We start from the raw sequence: 20,767 nt of genomic DNA, 5'->3' as shown, positions 1-20,767 counted from the left end.
GGGGGGGGGTGTCTGCCAAAAACCTAACATTGCTTTTCCAAGTAAGACCTACATACCAACTGTGAAACCTGGTGGTGGTAGTCTGATTGTTTTTGAGGATGCTTTGCTGCCTCAGGACCTGAAAGCCTTGCAACCACTTGCAGGAACTATTCAATCTTCTCTGCACCAGAGAATTCTTCAAGAGAATAACAGGTCATCCGTCAGTGAGCTTTAGTGCAGTTGGGTCAAAAGCACATGTGATCAAAGCACACCAGCAAGTCTACCTCACAATGGTAGAGTGGTTATTACATGGTTAAAAATGTGAGCCATTGGAATGGCCTAGTCAAAGTCCGGACCTAAACCCTATTGAGATGTTGTGGCAAGACCTGAAACTCAACGGCCTGCAAATGTCACTGAGCTGAAACACTTCTGCATGGAGAGTGCACCAAAATTCCCCTACGGTGTTGTGAGACACTAATTAACAACTACAGAAAACGTTTGGTTGCAGTTATTGCTGCTAGGATTGGTGTAACTAGCTTTTGGAAGGAAGGGGGCAATTCATTTTTCAATAGGAGGAATTGGGTGGTGCATATTTTCTTTATAGCAAATACATAAAATGTTACAATATAATCGTATTTTTGTTTACTCAGGGACCAGTCAGATACAAGAGAAAACAGCATCTACATCAGTGGTTCTCGGTTCCAGTCATGAGGTTTCAGTGACTGCATATGCCAACACATCTAAAGTGAAGTGATGATAGGGTGATTAAGAAAATAGCTCAGACTGTGTAGGGCAGGGGGGTCCCTAGATCTGGAGTTGAAAACAACTGTTCTTGAAACCTGTCTAAATATTTCACAGAAAACTGAAGATGAGATGATAAAATGCAATGATGTGGCTGAAAAATGAACTCTCAATAAAATGCTTGCCATCATGGACAATGCATCACATCCCCTGCATGCTACAGTAGAGAAACAGAGAAGAGCTGCAATAAGACTCTATAATGAGTCTATAATATGACTCTATAATCTCCTTACTGCAGAGACAGTTCTGACCTCCTGCTGTCTGAACTGTGCTGAGCTAAACCTACTGATACATGTCAATTCATCATCATCTTTATTATTATTATTATTATTATTATTATTATTGCTGTTACTACAGTTTCACTCTCCTGTCATTGTAGCTTCTCTTACTACCTTATATCTCTTATAACAATACATAATACATATGCTGCTCTTGTACATGCTTCATATATCCACATTGGCCCTGCTTACTTATATTTATTGTTTGTGGTTAATAACTCTTCAGTAACTTTTGATTTTTTTTATATATTTATTCTAATATTGTATCTTATCTTATCTGAACCCTGGGCAATATTCAGAACAGAAACTGCTCTAAGGAGATTGGAATAGCAGACATAGAAGCAATGATAAATGATTTGAATTCAAATAAATATAAAGATAAAGATGGATTTAGCATTTTTACTTCCTATAAATAATTGCTTTTTCAAATAATTATTTAAAGCCTTCTTTTTTCTGATGAGTAGTTAATGAAAGTGCTTGTACTATGTTATCACACTGCAGCGAGTGCAGCACATCTGGGGCTCTTAACCCCTGGTGAACAGTTTACTTCATGTTCCTCCACAACAGCACCATCTACTGGGATAATAGCAGAACTACACCCCATTTAAATACATGCATTCAATTCTGGCTATGTAGCAACTAGAAAAACACTGTGCTCTAGCAAAACCATAGCAAACCAGGCATTATTATTATTATTATTATTATTATTATTATTATTATTATTATTATTATTACTTCTACTACTCTTATTATCACTGTTCTGTCTTTGCTGCTGCTGCTGCAGTTAGTTGTAGTAATAGCCGTTACAGTAACAGGAACAAGGGGCATCATTTAATAAGCATCTCAAAGTAAAAGTACTGATCTAGGATCAGCTTATTATCTGTGTAACTAAATCCAGTTCAAAAGGCATTAACTGATACCAGATCAGCACTATTACCCTGAGAAGCATGGTAAATATGGGCCAATGTGTCAACAAGATTCTCACAAGCACTGATTCACAGCATTCTGCCTGCTATCGGCTTCGGCCTAGCATGATCAATCTCTCCAAACGAATTTTTTTTACCTGTATGGGCGCCCTATTGATATGATTTTATAAAACTTAGCCTAGGTCTGTATATAAGTTGACTGAAGTGCTGAAAGTCTGCTTCTGCAGTAGTAATAAGTTTGAATAGAAAGAAGCCCTTTAAAAAAGGTGATCTGAGAATGTTAAGTATTCTGCTAGGCTCACGCTACTCTGGTGTTTTTACTCTAAATATGGTGAGGAGGTGTTCGTCTGTGCTAAGTGGGAGACACCCACAGAGGTGGGTAAAGTAGCTCACCATCATCATAACAGTGCTGAAATCCCTGTAGAACTGCTGTGCAATTCTTAGTGCATCCAGCACAGGCACTGGTGTTGTTCAGAGGCTCCGTTATTCTCCTTTTGGGTCCCTTCAATCTAAACAAAATGGAAAATCTCAATATGAGCAAACTTTGGGCAAACAGGTGCTGAACCAGCACAGACAGAATGAAAGTAAAACCAAGAAGAAAAAAAAAAGAATTAGAAATATTAATGAAAAAAATGCAATAGATTCTTTTACTCATTATTACATTACACAAAGTGAATATGTATAACAGAGCTGAAGAGTGGAAGAGGTTTTGAGGTTTGAATTGATGTAAAAGTAAATGTATAAGTACTTCAAATGTTATTATATATAATATAAAAAAATAAAACTATAATAAACAAAACTATAACTACAAACATAGTTTAATTTATAAAACATAAATATGGTTTAATTTCCTTTACTAAAAATATATGAAACTAGCCACAGCCCATTAGCAACTGTAGCAGCTCCCTGAGGCGAATCCCTGAGCTGTCTTATGCACTATGTTGGCATACAAAAGGCTAGTCTTGAGGAGCAAGAGCAAGAACATATACTGCATATAGAGTCGAGTGTAATATTATCTTTTAGAGATACTGAAGAAGGTCGTCTACATCCATTAAATCCATTTTTCTGCTTTTGGTCATAAGAGTATGTTATAATAACGTTAGCATATCATAGGTCAGCCTTCAGGAGCCACCTCCGGGTTTGACATTCATAAATATGAATAATTATAAGAATTGATTTAACTTATTAACTTATATTAACTATAAGAAGTTTATTTTTTATCAGTTGAAGACAGTTGAGTTATAGTCTCCAAATATGATCATAACTGTAACCAGCCTCAGGTTTAACATGATGAAGTTAAAGGCTGTAGTTCTGGGTGTAATACAGTTTAAATGTCATTGTTATTAGGAGATAATAAATGACAAAAAGGCTGTACATTATTAGTGCCACCAAGTCTCTCTCTTTTCTGACAGTTTTAGTGCTGAATGTAGTTTAAATAGCATGATCAGTCTCTCCTAAAGCAGCGGGCTCCGCTGGGGTGATTTTATAACACACTGATTTTAGCCTATGTTTGAATACCACTAGACTGAAGCCTTGAAAGTCTGAATCTACTGTCAAATGTGTTGCATTACATTTATGACATTCAACACTTGCGGCTCATTAATGCCCAGTATTTTCACACTTTTCAGATCATTTTAAGAAGGTAGACAGTAGATTATAAGTATATTATTAATGTAATATAAATAAATAATTATAACAGTGATATATAGAGCACAATTAATATATTTTCTTATTATATATTATAGATATATTAATTATATAGTATACATTATTAGTATATAGTATAGTATAGTACAGTACAGTATAATAATAATAGTTAATAATATATAGTGCATTATTTGTATATTAGATGATATATTGGTTAGTATATTATAAATATGAAATATAAAATGAAAATAATCATAATATCAGTAATAATAATAATATAAAAAATAACAATAAATGGTATGTAGTGCCTTATTAAAATAAAGGCTATTTTAAATGCTATTTAACAAAATTAAAAACATAGTTTAATATTAATTATAAAATGTATAATAATAATAATAATAATAATAATAATAATAATAATAATAATAATAATAAATGATATATAGTGCATTATTAATGCCACATAGTCACACTTTATTCTGGTATTAGTGCTATAAAAGCAATTTAAAAATGTAAAAACGTATTTTAATATGAATTATAAAATGTATACATAATAACAATACAATTAATAATAATCATCATCATCATCATCATCATCATCATAATAATAATATAAAAAATAACAATAAATGATATGTAGTGCCTTATTAAAATAAAGGCTATTTTAAATGCTGTTTAACAAAATTAAAAACATATTTTAATATGAATTATAAAATGTATACATAATAACAATACAATTAATAATAATCATCATCATCATAATAATAATAATAATAATGTAAAAAATAACAATAAATGATATGTAGTGCCTTATTAAAACAAAGGCTATTCAAAAGGCTATTTAACAAAAATAAAAACATATTTTAATATGAATTATAAAATGTATACATGATAATAATAATAACAATAAATGATATATAGTGCATTATTAATGCCACATAGTCACACTTTATTCTGGTATTAGTGCTATAAGAGAGAGCTGATTACATGCTGATTACTTTTCTCACAGATCTGATGCTGATGATGCTGGAAACACTCAGGTAGTTTACACGTGCCTACACGAGTGGACGGAGCTCCGGGTTTACTCATAACTAACGTCAGCTCGCTGGCTGCAGCTATCGCCCCATTCTAACGCTAGCTAGCATACAGTAGGCTAGCCTCCAGGAACCGCCTCCGAGCGGGAGGGGTCAGGTGTGTACGTTACTGCTCCTCCACCGAGGCGGAGTCAGCCTTCAGGTGTGTTAGCCCTAGGCGACAGTATTCTGCCTCTCTGGGACGGGTGTGAAGTCGACCGCTTTCCCAGCCCGCTGCGCTAGTTTGAGGAGGGGGCGGAGCCGGAGCGAACACACGTGAGAGACTGGAGACACACACGGCGCGAGGTGACGGCCCTTAGTCCTAGTCTTAGTCTGCAGTCGTGACTGAATTAGCCAGCTACTGCTGCTCTTCCTACTGGAGGCGTTGAGACTTCGCTGCTGCTGCTGCTGCTGTTGAACATGAGGAAATCGTCGACTTCAGGTGAGTCCAGCTGTGGAGGACACTCCATAAGAACCATCGAAGCAATCAGATGGTTTATTGAGTTGTCCTGGTTCTTTACAGAATCATTGCCTTTACTAAAGAACCCTTCAACCAGCCAAAGAACCATTTAAGCATCTAAAAGGTTAATTGAGTTGTCAAGGTTCTTTACAGAATCACTGTTCTCATTAAATAACCCCTGAAGAACCGTTGAAGAGTGTGAATGGTTAGAAGGGGTATTTGAACCCTTTCTGGTGCTACTTAGAACCCTATATAGATCTATTTACATGAGGTTTCAGTTGATTTCTTTGTACATAAAAACCTTTTAACGAGATGAAGAACCAGTTAAGACATCTAAAAGGTTAATTGAGTTGTTACAGTTCTTTACAGAATCATTTCTTTTATTAAAGAACTCCTAAAGAACCCTTGAAAAGTGTAAATGCTTAGAAGGGGTATTTGAACCTTTTCTGGTGCTACTTAGAACCCTGTAAAGATCTATTTACATAAGGTTTTAGTAGGTTTCTTGTATATGAAGAACCATTCAACCAGACAAAGAACCATTGAAGCATCCAGATGGTTTATTGGCTTGTCATGGTTCTATACAGAATCATTACTTTTACTAAAGAACCCTTGAAGAACCCTTCATCCAGACAAAGAACCATTTAAGCATCCAAAAGTTTAATTGAGTTGTTACAGTTCTTTACAGAATCATGGCTTTTATTAAAGAACTCCTGAAGAACCCTTGAAGAGTGTAAATGCTTAGAAGGAGTATTTGAACCTCTTCTGGTGCTATTTAGAACCTTATAAAGATTTATTTACATAAGGTTTTAGTGGGTTTCTCGTACATGAAGAACCATTCAACCAGACAAAGAATCATTTATGTATCCAAAAGGTTAATTGAGTTGTCCTGGTTCTTTACAGAATCATTGCTTTTATTAAAGAACTCCTGAGGAACCCTTGAAGAGTGTAAATGTTTAGAAGGGATATTTGAACCCTTTTTAGTGCTACTTAGAACCTTAAGATCTATTTACAGGAGGTTTCAGTTGGTTTCTTTGTACATGAGGAACCCTTTAACCAGACGAAGAACCAATTAAGTATCCAAAAGGTTAATTGAGTTGTCATGGTTCTTTACAGAATCATTGAACCCTTTTTAGTGCTACTTAGAACCTTAAGATCTATTTACAGGAGGTTTCAGTTGGTTTCTTTGTACATGAGGAACCCTTTAACCAGACGAAGAACCATTTAAGTATCCAAAAGGTTAATTGAGTTGTCATGGTTCTTTACAGAATCATTGCTTTTATTAAAGAACTCCTGAGGAACCCTTGAAGAGTGTAAATGTTTAGAAGGGGAATTTGAACCCTAAGATCTATTTACAGGAGGTTTCAGTAGGTTTCTTTGTACATGAGGAACCCTTTAACCAGACGAAGAACCACTGAAGCATCCAGAAGGTTAATTGAGTTTTCCTGGTTCTATAAAACAACCCTTGTAGAACTGTGTAGGCAAAATACATCTTCTATGTTCAATGTAGTACTAATAGCGGGACCATTTTCTGTGCTGTACAGAACCCTTTTTAAAAAGCTACAGATATTCTAGAGGGTTTCTTCAACACTTCAACCAGACGGTTCATTGGCTTGTCATGGTTCTGTACAGAATCATTGCTTTTATTAAAGAACCATTGGAGAACCAGTGAAGAGTGCGAACAAAATGGGCTGAATATACCCCTGAGGGATTATTTTACTTGACAATGGCAGGTGGAACCATTTTGGTGCTATAGAACCAGTGTATAGATATAAAGTGAGTGAGTGAGTAGCTTATACCTGGAGTACTGAGGTGCAAGAACATTTGACTCATGGGAAGTCATTTGCTTGGCCTTGGTCATGTTGGCTCTCTGAACATACAGTAACTGCAGACAAAACACTGTGATTTACGAGAGAGGCTGGCACTCATCCATACATATCTAAATCCCGATTTGATAAACAGATAGAAAAGCCGGTTCTCCAGGCTGCCTTATTTACACCGCCTGTGTGCTGGTAATGAATGGGTGTGTCAAGGAAACCTATAAACTCCCCCCAAGATAGTTAACTGCATGGCAAGTTCCATCCAGTTTGGAAATCTTGATATGGTGCTGTTTTTATCAGCAGAGCCATGTTTCCATTCCTAATGCTCATGCTGAGTGGGACATGAGTGAGCTTTAGAGTTGGAGGAAGAAGGTAGAGGCCTGTACAAGTCGAACTGTATTGAGTACCAGAGCAGGAGACGCGTCTTTGGCCTCATCAGTGGATAGTGGAACCCTTATAAATATAGAGAACCACAAAAAAAATCTATTTAGATGCATCTGCAAAAGTTTTTCCAACAATGCAAATAACCCATTTGCCAGGCAAAGAACCATTTAGGCATCCAGTAGTTTCTTAAGTTTCATGGTTCTGTATAGAACTACTGTCCTACTAAACAGTCCTTGAAGAGCTCTGGTTGGATGTAAGAAAAAAAGGTTCTATGTAGTGCTGACTCTTTAGTCAAATAGTGGAACCATTTTCTGTGTCATGTAGAACCATTTTTATGGGATCTACAACAGGGTTTCTTTGTATGTGATGAACCCTTCAGCCAGGCAAAAAACTTTAAAGACATCATCGGTGGATAATGGAAACCCTATCCCCTAATAATAGAACCTCTTGTGGTGCTAAATACCCCATTCAAATAACTACTTAGCTAAGCAAAGAACATTTTAAGCATCCAAATGGTTTATTGAGTTGTAAAAGTTAGATATAGATATAGATCCACTGCCCTTACCAAAAACCCTTAAAGTACTCTGAAGAGTGTAAGAAATAAAGGTTCAGGATAGTATTAAAATAAAATTTTTGCTACATAACAGCACTGGAACTCTTTTAGGTGCTGCATAGAACCATCAGCTGAGAGATTCTCACCAGTGCAATGAACCCTGTAGCCAGACAGAGAACCATTTAAGCATCCTAATGCTTTACAGCCCTCAAAGAACCCTTGAAAAGTGTAATCACTAAAAAAGTTAACAAGGTTTGACAGTAGATCTTTTTTCACACTAAGATTGTTCTGTAGATATCTACAGATCTAGAGCTTTTCTTTGTAAATGAAGAACCATTCAACCAGGAAAAGAACCATTTGGCTCTTTGGGTTGTCATGGTTCTATATGGAACCGCTTCCTTAACTACCAAACTCTTCCCTTTTCTATCTGTAATGTGAGTAACTCAAACCTGGGTCTGTTATCATTTAAAATTTGGACGTCTTACAGAGTCAGGACTTCCTAAAAGAATCAGGCTTCCAAAAGCTATCTGGAGGTAACAGTCTTCTAACTGGCCTCTAGCTCTGAGACGTTCTGCGCACCGTACAGCTTGATTTAGGGCGTCAGTGTGTCTTTATTATTGATCGTAACGATGGGAAAAGTTCTGACTTTTTTGCGATCTGACTTTGGCGGATTGCTATTTCAATGACGCAAAGCAGGACTGTACACACGTTGGGCACACGCCGGTGTTGACAATTCACTGCCAAGATAGCAACGAACGTCTGACTGTTGACGTCTGCCTAGGTTGTTTTCAGTCAGTGGAGCACCACCTGTGTTTTCCATTGCCAAGATAGCGATACGCCAGAAATTGACCTGAACACCTCATTTCGAGACCACCACCACACCCATCGGTGTAGATATATTTACAAGCAGCGTCACTATTTAAACGATGCAGGCGGGAGGTGTGAAAATAGACTGTTGGCGGGGTGTAAGATAGCAATAACTCAGTGCAGTGTGGAACTGTTTTATATCGTTACATCCGTGGTTGTGGTGCTGTAACTGCATTTGGGCTTTTTTCTCCAGATCTTTACCAGATTTTATTCCATGGCTCATTCAAAACAGAGAGGATGAGTCTAATACACACATTAATGCCACTATAAAATGATTTCACATCAGGAGTTGACAAGGAGTTGTAAAATACCTGGGAGCTATGTGTATAATTTATATAGATTATATAATGTTTTATACGTTTTGGCCTTTAATGGGAAGCCTGCAGGTTTTTTCTCTGGTCAGATGGTCCACCCTCTCCCTTTCCACTTGCCGCAATTCTAGCCAGTGCGGCCGTCTGTTAGCTGATATAACAGCAGTGGCCGTTAGTGCTCTCCTCAAAGCATGTGGAGCTGTAGCACAGTCTCCCAGCACCACCCAAACATTCTGCTCTTTCAGAATATGATAAATGAGGCTTCAAATATTGGTAAATATTGGTTATTATGGTTTTAGAAAGCAACAGTCCGTCAACACCGTCATGATCCCAAGCTCATCCCACGTTCCTAGTGTTTAATAAGCGTGGCCAGTTTATTTGACTATATGCTTTATGAATAAACCATCTCCCCGACCACTTCAATACTAAGGCTTCACTGTACCTTTCGACTTCATCACAGGCATCACCAGACCGCCTCAGCATTGTCGTGGTGTGCTTTGTTGTGGCCTTTTGTGCAGCAACGTTCAACTTCCTTTCTCACAGCCTAGCTGCTTGTATACACACCATTCAGTGTGGGGCGGTTACGCTGCGGGTTAATGTTGAGAAAAGCTGCGTGTTTTGTCCTCTGTAATCTGCTCAGCTTTATAACCCCTCTCTGCGCTGTGTACACAATGATTTGAGTGGAATGTAGGAGCTGCCAAAGTCACTGTCACACACACCCCGCTGCACTCACACACACATGTTGGATCATGTAGTCGATCTCGGCCTCTTTCTCTCGCTCTCTGGCAGCACACTCGAGCCTTGTGTGTGCGTAGACGCTGATCTCATTCAGAGACTATTCCTCAAACCCGGCTCTGGCCTACGGAAGGAAGGACGAGTCGGGGGACGTATTGACACTGCTTAACACGTGCACTGCTTTAAGGGATACTCTGGACAGGAGTGCTGAATGCTGGTTGTAGTGAATGGAGCACGCTGAATTGATTCGGCAAAAAATGGAACTTGCACAATAACCCCCCACCCCATAGCCTGAATGCCGTCGATCAGCCAAGACTTGTTTGGTAGAACAATTCTCTGGGATGAAAGCTCATACCACACCGGTTAGCATGGATCACTCACATCAGACTTTGTCTATTTGAGATTATTTAACAACTCCATTTGGCCGCTAACTCAACAGCCTGCTTTTATTAATATGTTTATATTATTGAATTAATTAGCTGTGATTAGGTGCACTGTAACGCTAAAGAAAAAACTTGTCGTAGGTGGTTACCTACATTGGAGCAATGTAGAGAGGACCCTCAAATGAGTAAATATAGCTAATTAAGCCAAAGCAATTGTGCACACAATTTGTGTAGTCTCCATAGAAAAGCATTGCAGATAGAATAGGATGCTGCGGATCAGCCACACATGTCCAGTGCCAAGTGTTGACTAAGTGGTACAAGTCCCTCCAGTATCGGGCTGAGTAGCATTAGAACTGCATTCTATGGAGTGATAGAGCTCCATCTAATACCTTTGGGATGGAGTTGTAGTGACATCTGTAATCCAGAAAAACTAATCACCCAGCATCAAAACCTGACCTCACCTCACTCACACACCCCAGGATGTTCTGGTATTTTGTGGAATCCAGCATATTACCAATGACACTGGCAGCAGCACAGCATAACCAGTCCATCCCTTTGCTTCACAGTTGGCAGGTGTTCTTGTCATGAAGTGCAGTTCCATTATTTCTGTACCTTTATTGATTGAGGCCAAACTGTTTATTTTGACTTGAGATCACAAAACATCTTTTCAAAATCTGGCTTCTCTAGATGTTCTGTAGCAAATTACGTTTGTGCAAGCAAAGCTGCACAGTGGAAGTGTGCACCACCCTCCTGACTCAAAAGCTAAATTTTTACGGAGGTTTTTGGCGTTTTACAGGGGTTTTAGTTTACCTGTGCTCCCAGCATATGACATATAACTTTAGTTTCTTAGGAAAAACAGTCCACACTGTAAGAACCACAGTCTGAAAATGTTTAACTTCTTACATCCTTCACCTGCCTTATGAACATCAAAAACAGCCATTTAGATATTTGCTAAGTGGAGCCCATGTTTAATGAGTGTTAGCTGGAAAATTTGATTCAGCTGACGGTTCCTTACAACTGGAGGCATACCTCAGGCCCGATTCCCTGATCCGAAGGTCTGAGACCTTGGCTGTGTTCGAAACAGAAGGCAGCTGCCTCGATGCCTTGCTACTTATGCTGTCTCATAAGTTAGTACCTTAGAAGGTACCTACATGCAAATTGCGCTTGAGACGAACTTCAAAGGTTGCAATACGGCATGACGTTGACAGGATACCAGCTAGTCGTTTACGTTGTTAGCCAAGATTCGGCCAATGTTACACTGACAGTTTCTCCTCAAAAAATAAAATAATAAGGGAAAATGATCGTACATAGCGCCGCTTGCATTCTCCATGTTGCTTTTTCTCTCAAATAAGTTGGCGCTAACCCAGAGAATCATGGGATATGTAAAGCAGCGAAGGATACGTCTATGCTTCTATGCTATGTCTTCACAAATCAGCAATTCACACAAGGTCCAGCGGACTAAGGTGCTACCACTGTGACCTGAGGTTCGCTGGTTCGAATCCTGGGTCATGCTGCCTACCATCAGCAGCCAGAGCCAAAGGGACTACAACTGGCTTTGCTCTCTCCTGGAAGGTAGGTGGCCCGCTCTCTTTCCCCGCGTCACCTCAGTGTGAGCTGGGTGCCTTTCCTCCAAGCGTGTTGGTTGCCCAGTGAAGTTGCATTAGCGGCAGTTTGAAAAGAGGTGCTGGCTCGTTGCGCATTTGTCAGTTCTTACTCTTCCAGTGTCAGGAGCATTACATGTGAAGGGGGAGAGTACTGACAAGTGGGTTGGGTAATTTGCTATCTAAAAATTGTGTGACTGGGTGGAGATACTGTAGTACACATGTAAATCAGTTGGTTTTGGTGACGTCACAGAGATAGTTAATTTGGTACAGGCTGTTTTTACAACACAGATCCTTTTATTCTCAAACATTGAGGAAACTTAGGATTTTTCTTAATGTTATGAGCCCTTTAATAGCGGTCAGGGACTTCGCTGGCTCAGCAGGAAATGAAAGATTGTAGATGAATGGATGTATTTGTTAATCTGTGTTTTGGACTGTTGCCCAGAGGAGGAGGGATTCTCATGCGGTTGGAGGGACTCAGCTGTGATAGTGTCTTTATCTCCCACTGACCTCCCCATTCATCATCCTCTCCAGCCTGCTCTATCAGCACTGCTGACTTTACAGCTCATTCTGTGACGAGGCAGACGCAACACAGCCCACTCAGAGTGCTCACCTCTGCCCGTTTACACAACTCAAAAGTTTGGAGTCAGTAATTATCAAGGTTGTGTCATCATATACAGTATGTTGCTGTGTTGCAGTGAATATTAAAATATTTAAATCAATATTATTTTTGATTATTTATATACTTTCCCTCAATTTTCTCATTATTTCAAACCTGTCATGTTGAACAGGGTTGTCCGTTCAGAATCTTACAGTTTCAGAATCAACAGTAATACAGCTGGTTTAATTCTATGGAATTGCAATTAATTATAATGTTGTCAAACTTTTATTTAAAAAGTATTTATTAAAAGTTCCATAGAATGCATTTATTGACTATTTAAGTTGTTTAGGATGTATCATTAGTAAGCATATGACTTTTTTCACACCGTGTTTGGGGTGTGAAAATTGCTCAGATGAGGTTTTACAAGCCTATTTACCACGGTTACACTGTTACCTTACCTCAGAATGACACACAATGGTTTTCCTTTCATTGTGAAAAAAAATGATGAGCTCTGCTTGTATTAGCTGGTTCGCATTGAGTGGCTAGCTTGGTTCTTGGTTCAAGATTGTAGCTGGATGGCTGGGTTAGCTTTTAGCTCAGCACCCGCCCACGTCCCTGTGTTTCGCTTTTTATATATAAAATATATATTTTAAAAAGTACAGCTGCCAACATCAGAGGTCCAAACGAGACGACACAAAAGCATGAATAATTCTCTCAAAGTCCTGAACAGACAATGTCTGTCTTAGCTTTGCAATGTTTCTTAGTTGTAGAAAACTGACTAAGCAAACTTTTTAACTTTAAAACTTTAACATCCAGATTTCTAGGAAACATCTTGATGTGAGGGCACCAAGAGCCACCTGTAAATCTTTAGGAACCCTGTCAACCAATAACCAGCATGTCTGTTTTGTCCTCATTTAACTTGATGAAAAATAGTGGAACGTTTTCATTCTGTTAACATTGCAGGCTGGGTCTGTGGCAGGAGCCTCTGTGCCGCTGTGTTTGGATTACAGTCATTTTCATTACTCTGAGCACGCTCTGTGTTTTCTACCATGCTGAGTTTAGACTGACTCCGCTCAAAAGACCAGATGGTTCCCTCTATCCTGGCCTTTCCTTTTCCTTCTCAATCTCTCCTCCTGTACCTCTGTCTTTTGCGCTCTCTGTTTCCACACCCCTCTCTATTTCTCTGAGAACAGATTGTGGCTTTGTAATTATTATGTTTCAGGCGCAGGAATGTGGCCCCTCACCTCTCAGGCGCGTTAGTGGTGTTAGCAGTGCTGTTAGCAGCGCTTGTGTTAGTGTTAAACGTTATCTCCACTCACCGGAGTCACGACCCGCAGCATAATCTAGAGCAGTCCACTGTGTCCTTTTGCTTCAGGTTTGTGTCAAGTTCCCTCATCTTGGTTTACTACGTGCTAGAGGTGTAACGATGCTCACTGTCAGAGATTTGATTGCGCAGAGCTCTGAATAGATGCCAAACAGGGCCCGGTTTCCCTTAAGGATCCTAGTCTTAAGAACATCTTAACTGGTAGAGACTGGCTTGGTGTCATGATTAGAACTGTTTTGGAAAACCTGGCCCAGTTTTACATATTTCACACATTTGTTCAATACAGTATTGACATCACTGCAACCTTACCACTGAAATATGGGCTCCCTGCATGGTTTGTACTAAGCAGTGGTGTAACATATTTTTACATGGTCTGTTTGTTCATTTCTATTAGTGGCTTTTTTCGGAGACTGCCTTTTTGTTCGTTTGTACTAGTGACTTTTATTCTAAAACTGTCTGTTCGTTTGTACTAGTGACTTTTATTCTGGCAGTCAGTTTGTTTGTTTGTCTTAGTGACTTATTCTGACACGTGATTGTGACTTGTATTCTGCCGATCAGTTTATTCGTACATGTTCTGTTTGTTCATTTGTACTAGGGACTGGTGGTCAGTTTGTTAGTTTGTACTAGTGACTTTTATTCTAAAACTGTCTGTTCCTTTGTACTAGTGACTTTTATTCTGGCAGCCCATTTGTTAGTTTGTACTAGTGCCTTTAATTCTGAAACTGTCGGTTCGTTTGTACTTGTGACTTTTATTCTGGCGGTCAGTTTATACTAATGACTTTTATTCTGCTGGTCAGTGTGTTAGTTTACACTAGTGACTTTTATTCTGCCGGTCAGTTTGTTCGTTTGTTTGTACTAATGACTTGTATTCTGCCAATCAGTTTGTTCGTTTGTATTATTGACTTTAATTCTGACATGTCCTGTTTGTTCTTTTGTACTAGTCACTTTTATTCTGCCGGTCTGTTTGTTTGTTTGTATTAGAGTCTTTTATTTTGACATGGTCTGGAGCGATGCCACAGTAAAAGTTAATAGTGGAGTCTGTTGTTCTGAGCTTGACTAACTTGAAGGTCTCTCCTTTTTCCACTCGGCCCACTCCTGTCCATGTCCATATGAGTGTGTCCATACTCCTCACACTAGCACAACTCTGCTCTCCACTCACACACCAGCATGATGGTGCTGCACACATGTGGTCTTGCTCGATGTGTTGCCTCATGGCTTTCCTGGCTCAGTGGCCCTGTTTCCTGGAGCGATTGAGTCTTTCAGTTCTTTTTTTGGATCACCAATTACCCAACCCATACATAATCTCCCCCATCTCATGCAATGCTCCCGACACTGGGAAGATAAAGACTGTCACATGCCTCCTCTGACATGTACAGAGAGACACTGCCACTTTTTCCAAACTGCCACCAGTGCAACATCACCTGCCAACCAACACGCTCAGAGGAAAGTGCAGTGGACCCGCCTATGAAGCATGGGCCAGCAGACACCCATTGCCCATCAAGGACAGTTGTGCTCGCGAAGGCCTCGTCTGCCTCATATGTCTAGGGATTCGACCTAGCGATCCTCTGGTCATTACGACAGCGCCTTATTCTGCTGGACCACTCTGGGCCTGCATTTTTAAGGCACTGTGGATTTTGAGATGTGTTTAGGACCGTTATCCTGCCGTAGAAGCCATCTATCCTCTTTTCATCTTTAGCTTTTTGGCTGCAGCACGAGCCCAAAACATGATTGATCCGCCCAAGTGCTGAACAGTTAGAGAGTTAACTCGAGTGAACCTTAGACTGACCCTGTTTAATAGATATGCATTATTAATCAGCACTAATGAGCTTCTTCCTGTGTTACGTAATTCAGCATTTGTAGATGCTGGTCACTGAGAAGGGGGTTTTCAGTAAGCCTCAGGCCGGTGCTGTCCTGGCTTTCTCAATCTCTCTCTCTTTTCCTCTTGTCTCTAGCCTCCTGACCCTACAGCGGAGAGCTAGTTAAGTGTAGGTGTCCACAGGAATTTTGGGCCCTTGCCAAATTCAAAGCTATGTCATTATCTGCGTTTGTCATGTTATCACTGCCATTTCCTTTTGAAGAGTGAATCATGAGTGTTCTGGAGCTGAGGCCTGACTCACGCCGTATATAATGCATTAACCTGCAGATAATGACAGGGGACACCAGGGTTGCGTCACTGCAGAAAATTCCTGTTAGCACAAGATCTCAGCATTCGGCCTTCTTAAAGGCCCCACTGGGACATTTCTTCCCTTCCCTCATCCCTTAGGATCAGACAGCGGAGATGCCAGCGGAGGTTCAAGTTTCAGTATTTGGGTAAAAAAGTTTGTTTTTTTGGCGCTTTGTTCCCAGCCTAACCGACTAACACTTCTCCATTGCGACTGATTTAATGGCACAAGGCTTTTTATTTAGTGCTATTACCAGTTAATGCTGGGCCAAATTAGCAGCTGCTTTCAGGTAATGCCAAAGCTTCTTCCTCAAGCTTCTCAAGAGATTTGTATTAATAGCTCTTTTTGTATTCATGTACATAGGCTATGGTTGCTTGTCCAGGGCTCCAGGCAATTAGAAGGCCACCTAGGCCCCCAGTTATGATTATGAACTATTAATTATGATAATGAACAATTATAATCTAAACAGTTGCCTTTACAGTGGGATAAAGAAGGTTCCTGAATGTCCAGCCATAACCCAACAGAGTAAAGGACGTGTGTAAATGTTGTGCTTGCCATTGATGGGCTTAAATGTCTCCTATCAAGTTGTCTCTTGAACAGATGTCCCCTGGGCTCTGGTTGCTGATGGCCAATTTTCCTCCCCAATATTTGTTAGTACTCTCCCCCATCACAGGCAACACATCCGTGCACTGGGAGGGTAAGGACTGATGCTTGGCTTCTCTGACACATGCACAACCAGCCACTGCCTCTTTTTTAAACTGTTGCCAGTCAACCAATTATGCTTGAAGGGAAGAGCCTGGTATCCAACTCTGATGCATCAACTAGCAGACACCCGTGCCGGCCAGCATCCCACATAAGTGATGTGAAGATCTACCTACCCAGAGACCAAGGCCAATTTCGCTTTTTTGGGCTCTGGTTGCTGATGGCAGACATGGCATGACCTGGGATTTGAACCAGCCATTCTCTGCTCATAGTGGCAGCGCCCATGGCTGAATATGTGACCACTTTGCTTGGCAGAACTGTTAAAGTGTCCTTTAAAGTATCTTTGTGCTCATTGTCCATTTTAAACACCCAATTGTGTCCTGACTTCAAATGTCTAGCTAATAGTTTGAGGTTATACCGAAGAATTATGAGGTAGCCCTCGTACAACTGCCCCAGAGGACACTGCTACCACCACCATGCTTAACAGTTGTATAATGTTCTTGGGGTTAAATGCTTTACCTTTACTTCCCCAAGTAAATTCTTGGGGAAGTAAAGCAAAGGCATCTTTCTTGGACAGCAGCCTCTCAAGTTACGGTGATGTAAAACTGTGGTGACTGTGGACAGTGGAACCCGTGTTCTAGCAGCTTCTAGTTCATGAACGCCTGCGTTTTGGAGATTCTTGGGTTGTTCCTAACCATCTAGACCAACCTCCTCTTAGCTAGACGTGACAGTTTGGGTCTTCTTTCAGACCCTGGCAAAGTGGTTATTCCTCCCAATAACTGTTTAAACTGCTGATCTTGGAATCTGCATGGACTCCAAGAGACATTCCTGACTTGTGTAAATCTACAATCATCCTCCTCAGATCTGCACTGAACTTCTTTGGACTTTCTATTGCACTTTGTTTTGGTCAAGCAAACCCTTTTTATGTGGGCACTAGCTATAGATCGATAGAGCTAACTGCTGTAGTCAATCATGATCACTAGCAGGAAGTTTATGATCACTAGCCTTGGCTTTGGCAATTAAAAAGACATTTTGGATCTTTAATGTACATGATGAATGTATGTAAACTTCTGACCACAACTGTACATTTAGAAAACCTGAGTTTAGTTTGGTTTGCTACAAAAAGAACGTTGATCTTCACAGCATCCTGGTTAGTATGCTGCCCTCATTGTCCTACACAGCTCTTAAGTGAACTGCTATGAAATCATTAAAAAGCCCCAGAGCACCAATGAAAGGTAGCCAGGTAGATGCCCACCCACAATCTCTGTGCAACACCATTGAACCACACATGGTTCCAGACTCCCATTCCTCAATCCTAGAACTTGAGAATAACTCAAACAGTTGTATTGTCTTTTTCATGGAATAGTTCACAAACTAATAGCCGAATGTATAAAGTCATTTTACAAATTGTGTGCCTTTTGTATGTTGCAGTTAAAAAAAACAAAACATAAAATGCTTATTAATAATATTTAAGAATGATCCTTTTTATTCAGACATGGGAGCCTGTGAATTGTGATGAGGCAGTCTAACATGAAAAAGCAACACATTAACAATGGTAAAAACATCAGAGCTTGCCTTTTTATTCCTGGCTGCTCCAGAGGCACTTCCTCCTTGTGATGTAATTTAAACCACAGTCCATTATTTACAGACAAAACTTGTAAGTGTAACAGGGTGGTAAGTTAAACTACGAGACGCACACCAATCATGCATTATTTAAAATAATAATGTGTTTTTTAATGTAAACAGGGACACAAATATAATAATAATGGACACTAAATAATAACAGGGACACTAAAATAATAATGATTTCTTTAAAAAAAAAAAACATTTATTTGTGGATATTGTAGACACAAATGCCATGTAGATCAATATAAGCATTTGAAAATGATCATGTACTAATGAAAAATAATGAAAAATATATTCTTACTCTTCGAGAATTGTATTAATTAGAGTAAGAATATATTTTTCATTATTTTTCATTAGTACATGATCATTTTCAAATGCCTATATTGATATCCTATAATGTCTGTAAATAATGGACTGTGGTTTAAATTACATCACAAGGAGGAAGTGCCTCTGGAGCAGCCAGGAACAAAAAGGCAAGCTCTGATGTTTTTAACATTGTTAATGTGTTGCTTTTTCATGTTAGACTGCCACATCACAATTCACAGGCTCCCATGTCTGAATAAAAAGGATCATTCTTAATTATTATTAATAAGCATTTTATGTGGATTTTTTTGCAACATAGAAAAGGCACACAATTTGTAAAATGACTTTATACATTCGGCTATTAGTTTGTGAACTATTTCATGAAAAAGACAATACAACTGTTTGAGTTATTCTCAAGTTCTAGGATTGAGGAATGGGAGTCTGGAACCATGTGTGGTTCAATGGTGTTGCACAGAGATTGTGGGTGTGCATCTACCTGGCTACCTTTCATTGGTGCTCTGGGGCTTTTTAATGATTTCATAGCAGTTCACTTAAGAGCTGTGTAGGACAATGAGGGCAGCATACTAACCTTCTTACTGGAAGTTATAGCTTTAAGCTTCTTTCGGAGATGAGACTATTGGAACTTACAAAAGGAAAAGGTTGAGGTATGCAGATCTGGTGGCTGAGGTGAGAGAGCGTGGGTGGCAGGCATGTATTAGGCCAGTAGAGGTAGGTGTTAAGGGTTTTAAAAGCTGAGAGATCTAGTCAGTACTTGTGGATGAGAAAGACTGAGTTTGGGTGGGGAAGGGCGGTGTGTTTGAAGGTGTAGTATAATGGGAGCGCTGGGTGTACTGGGTGAGTAGAGCATGGAGGAAGTGTATGGACTAGGCCCTTTGTGTAAGCCCAGTGGTTAGGTTCAGGACTTTGTGCCACTTTCAGCATTTTGTTGCTTTCTTTGGAGGCACATTTTTTGTGCTTAATGCATCTCATCAAACACTGCAGATGCAAATAGCACCATATCCTTGACAAATTTATCTCAAGCACCCAAAACTTGCAGAACAGTGGTATAGAGCACAGAGTGCCCAAAGCAGGGACTGGCAACCGTTAGACTACTGCGACTGTGATCCATAGTGTCGTTTTTTGTGGCTGGAGTGGCCGTGCCAGCACAAGGAAATATAAAGCTAGATCATTATTTTGTTCCTTGTTTTTCTTTCATACTTCCTTCAGGTGTTGTGAAACAGAGTAATGCCTGCCCGGAAAGTTGTAAGGCTTGGAGCAACACCAGAGAGCAAGTGTGCTCTTGTGTGTATTGTACAAACAGTGGACAACCTCTTACTCAAACAGCACCTGCATTATCAAGGGCCTCAAAAAGTGGATGCCTTCACATGTGTTGCCCTGGGTAACTACGAACCCATGTCCAATCATGCCACACCGGTAGCGTGGCTAGCCTTTGACCTTAACACAAAATTATCAATACAAATGGCAAACAACTGAGGAATCTGCAAGCAAATCAAATTCACGTGTTTGACCTATTTGACCCCAAGACTGAAGTTTGCCAGCGAACACCTTGACAAATGCTGCATTCAGATGCTCAGGTTGTATTTACCAGATGGTAAACGAATAAATACACCTTCGCAACTTCTTGTTCGGGTTGTCACAAGGTCCGCCCACTAAGCATGGAGATCCTGAGGATATCACAAAACAACATCACTGAGTTGTCCACAAACACTGCAAAAGATCAGATGCAATGAATGAATCTTTTTCAGCTCAGCATTGGAATGTAAAAACAAACGAAATTTTAAAACATACAGAAAAGGTAAAAGGTCACAAAATACACATCACATCTCGTGAACTCGTGTATCATCTAGAATCTGGAATCTCCCACTTGTAAATACGACCTTACTGGCTGTTCAAGTGCAATTTACAAGTGGTACCAACAGTATTTCCCAGTTTCCGACACCACTCGAACGAATGAATCTTAAGACTTCAAGCTCTGGTTGATTTTTCTTCTCCTTGCTTTCCTCCAAGTCAAACTTTGGTCAACATTTGCTCTCTTTCTGATGGCAGACGTCAGCTGTGGCAAGATCTAACAGTTTAGGACATTTTAGGATTGTTGGAGACATCTTTACGCATCTTGTGGTCTGCCTTGGGGCGGAACTTGCTAGGATGGCCTGATTTGGCCATGTTGTCAGTTGTCATAATATTTAGCGGACATTAGAACGGCTGATTTCTAA

At 39.8% G+C, this 20,767-nt stretch overlaps 1 protein-coding gene across 1 annotated transcript in view; it reads left to right on the top strand.

Moving 5' to 3' along the window:
* Window positions 1-5,037: 5,037 nt before the first annotated feature.
* The window catches only part of septin9a (septin 9a), a 133,587-nt gene continuing 117,857 nt past the window's right edge, over window positions 5,038-20,767 (top strand). Inside the window, exon 1 of the mRNA XM_072693336.1 lies at window positions 5,038-5,146. Within this exon, the coding sequence (XP_072549437.1) occupies window positions 5,125-5,146 (22 nt within the window). The 5' untranslated portion in view covers window positions 5,038-5,124. The remainder of the gene's footprint in view (window positions 5,147-20,767) is intronic.

The sequence above is a fragment of the Salminus brasiliensis genome, chromosome 12 (genome assembly GCF_030463535.1).
Source record: "Salminus brasiliensis chromosome 12, fSalBra1.hap2, whole genome shotgun sequence".
NCBI classification, from domain to species: Eukaryota; Metazoa; Chordata; class Actinopteri; order Characiformes; family Bryconidae; genus Salminus; species Salminus brasiliensis.
This window is presented reverse-complemented; position numbering and strand designations above follow the sequence as displayed.